Raw genomic sequence first — 3,039 nt, forward strand, 5'->3', positions numbered from 1 at the left:
TTTTGTGTATTTCAGTATACATAAATTATATTTCAATAAAATGAATTTAAAAAACAAACAATAGTTTAGCCCACCTAGTAAAGAATGTCTGCCTTGAGCACTGTGCTCTTTTAAGATCTTCACAGAATCAAAGTAACAGCAGCAACTTTAAAGATTACATGGGAACCTCAGGGGGCAGTGACTTTGTGTTACTGAAGGAGGAACAACTCAGAAAAGCAGAGTGAAAATGGTTGCAGAACTCAAAGAATGTAATCAATGTCATTAGATTGTACATGGAGAAGCTATTGAACTAGTGTATGTTTTGCTGTGTATATTCCCAAATAATAATAAAATTTAAAAAAAAGAAAAAAAAATACTGAGGATAAAAATAATATAATAGAAAAGTGAAATTAATGGACACAGAAAGATAAAAATCAAAACAAAAAAATTTTCCCAAAATGCAAAAGTAAGAATTAAAACTCAGAAATTAACATAAATATGAATGTCTGCTGAAATGGGGTGGGGGAAGCCTACAAATACATATATACATATCCAATATATATGTACATATATAAATACACACATGTACCAAAATATAACACACAAAACACATACATATGTATACATGGTTACAGTAAGGTTTAAAATGATCTATTTTTTCCATTCAATTAGATTACAGTAGTAGACAGTTATACTACGTTTCCTAGCATTAAGAAATTAATTTTTTTCTTCTAGGCAGTAGAAAATTAAAATTTTTAAAGTAGTATTGTAATGTAATTATGTTTAAGTTTCAGAAAAATTACTCTGGCAGAGCCATATGATGGATATAACAGGAGTAATTTAGCGTAAAGAAACAGTTACAAAGTCTTTTATGGTTGGACAAGAAATGATGATAGTGTAAACTAAATCATGAGGGTCTGAAGTTAAGTCAGTGACAATCAAACCAACAACAAGGATTTATGGAAGATCCTTTAAAAAAGAAATAGGTACAAATGACCCATGACATTAAAATTAGTACCTTGAGAAGCTCTCATAAAATCCTTCATCTGATCTTTATGTTGTTCCAGTTGTCTTCGAAGATCCTTCAATCCTTCAAGCCTTGTCAATGGAAGTGCATCATAAACACTTACAGAAAGAAAATGGTTAATTTCCTAAAAGAGAAAATTAAAGATATAACATTCTCTATTTAGCACATACTAGTTATGTCTGTGAAATAAAATTTAATCAAAGAAAAAAATCACTAAGTGATGTGTATAGAAGACACTGACTGACAGCATTGTTACTATCAAACAAGATAAAAATAAACTATTTCTTCCATTTCAAATTCTACAATTTCTTTCAACCCTTTAAATTTTAATAGACTCTCATAACACAGATTTCAAGACTGTTACAGCATACTCAATTGAAGAAAAAAGCTTAAGATTCTATTTACTTAGTAATTTACTAGCTTTACATTTTACAGTATTTATTTTCATATTAATGAACATATAGTCAACAAGATTATGACAAAACAACATAAGTTTTAAGAAAAATTACACCTGATGTCATCTAGCAATAGGTCTCTACACGCCTGAAGCAAAAGATGAAGAAGAAGAGCAAAGAACAGGAAGAGGAAGATGTGTGCCTAACTGCCTCCACGGACAAATGCCTCCTTTGCCATGAAACCACAAGAACTTGTTGGTATCCAGCTACCATTACTGAACATTTTGAGCAAAGATTCCATATAAGACTCCTGATCCAAAGGGGGAAAATGCATAAGGGAATTTCAAATTCTCAAGGACTCAAGGCTTTCTGGAGCCATGGAAACAACTGAACCACTGAAACAACTAAACCACTGAAACAACTTCCCTGAGGTAATCTTTAAACCTTAAGCCAAAAATATCCCCTTAAGTCTTCTTAAAACCAAACAATAGTTTAGCTTACTGGTAATGAGTATCTGTCCTGTATACTGTGTTCTTTCAATCTATCTATATGGGATCAAATTGAAACAGCAACTCAAAAGGTTAGACAGGTCACTTAGAGGTCAGTGAGTTTATATTAATGGAGGAGGCACAACTCAGAAAAGGAGAATGAGAATGGCTGCACAACTCAAAGAATGTAATCAATGTCACTAAATGGTACAAGTACTAATTGTTGAACTGGTTATAGCAACAACAAAATTAAAAAGAAAAAGAAAACTGAACTTAGTTTTGAGGTCTGTAAAGATTAAAATAGGATTAACAATTGTTAACACTCTTTAAAAAGATAAATATCATCCCTAATGCAAATATTAACTTGTTCCTCAAAGGAGCAAATAGTGATTTTAAGATATTAATGGACCATAAGATCTTATAAACATCAAAATAAAGCATTTTTTATATGATACTCATTGACCATTTAAATTAAGAATAAATACTTAATATTTATACTTTTACTACAATGTAAGAGAACATACTAAGATTCAGCTTTTACTTCCAGACCATGAGTTATTTAAAAAGTCCTATTGTCTGTGTCTCTAATCAAAATAGTAAGATGATGAAATAATTATTACCTCCAAGAGTGAGAAAGGTCCTCTACTGTACTTGATTTTCTGCTGAGTTATACGCAAATCCTTAAAAACAACACGGTCAGGAAAAGGATCTAAAAGTTTAATTGTTAGATAGAGGTTTTCATTATCCTTGTTATCCATCACTAGGTATTTCAACAAGTCCAATACCTAAATACAATCAAAACAGAAAAACAATGAAGGGGGAGAATAGTTTAATAATATTTTAAAGTTAGACAACTAAAACCCAATGTAATAAAACCCAATGTAATAACTTACTAATCTGAGCTAGTTCAGATAAAATATTTTAATTACTTTAAAAATATCCGGCTATTCATTTGCTATGCTTTCAAATACTTCAACAAATATCTAATTTGCTACTATAGACTCTGCAGCATTGTTAAAAATGCCAATATCCAATACTAATTTCTGATCAAATTGACTTTAAGACAAAAACCATCATACGAGACAAAGAAGGACATTATATAATGATTAAAGGATCAATTGAACATGAAGATATAACCATAATAAATATT

The 3,039-nt window shown here is 30.3% G+C and overlaps 1 protein-coding gene across 1 annotated transcript in view; it reads right to left on the bottom strand.

Annotated features, from left to right (window-relative positions):
* ATM (ATM serine/threonine kinase) overlaps positions 1-3,039 on the bottom strand; it is a 197,133-nt gene that overhangs the window by 105,010 nt on the left and 89,084 nt on the right. Inside the window, exons 29-31 of the mRNA XM_007936616.1 lie at positions 2,783-2,786; positions 2,510-2,674; positions 998-1,130 (exon numbers count right to left, since the gene is read on the bottom strand). Coding sequence (XP_007934807.1) covers positions 998-1,130; positions 2,510-2,674; positions 2,783-2,786 — 302 coding nt within the window. The remainder of the gene's footprint in view (positions 1-997; positions 1,131-2,509; positions 2,675-2,782; positions 2,787-3,039) is intronic.

Source organism: Orycteropus afer, unplaced genomic scaffold (genome assembly GCF_000298275.1).
Source record: "Orycteropus afer afer isolate SDZICR_OR568_19922 unplaced genomic scaffold, OryAfe1.0 scaffold00036, whole genome shotgun sequence".
NCBI lineage: Eukaryota > Metazoa > Chordata > Mammalia > Tubulidentata > Orycteropodidae > Orycteropus > Orycteropus afer.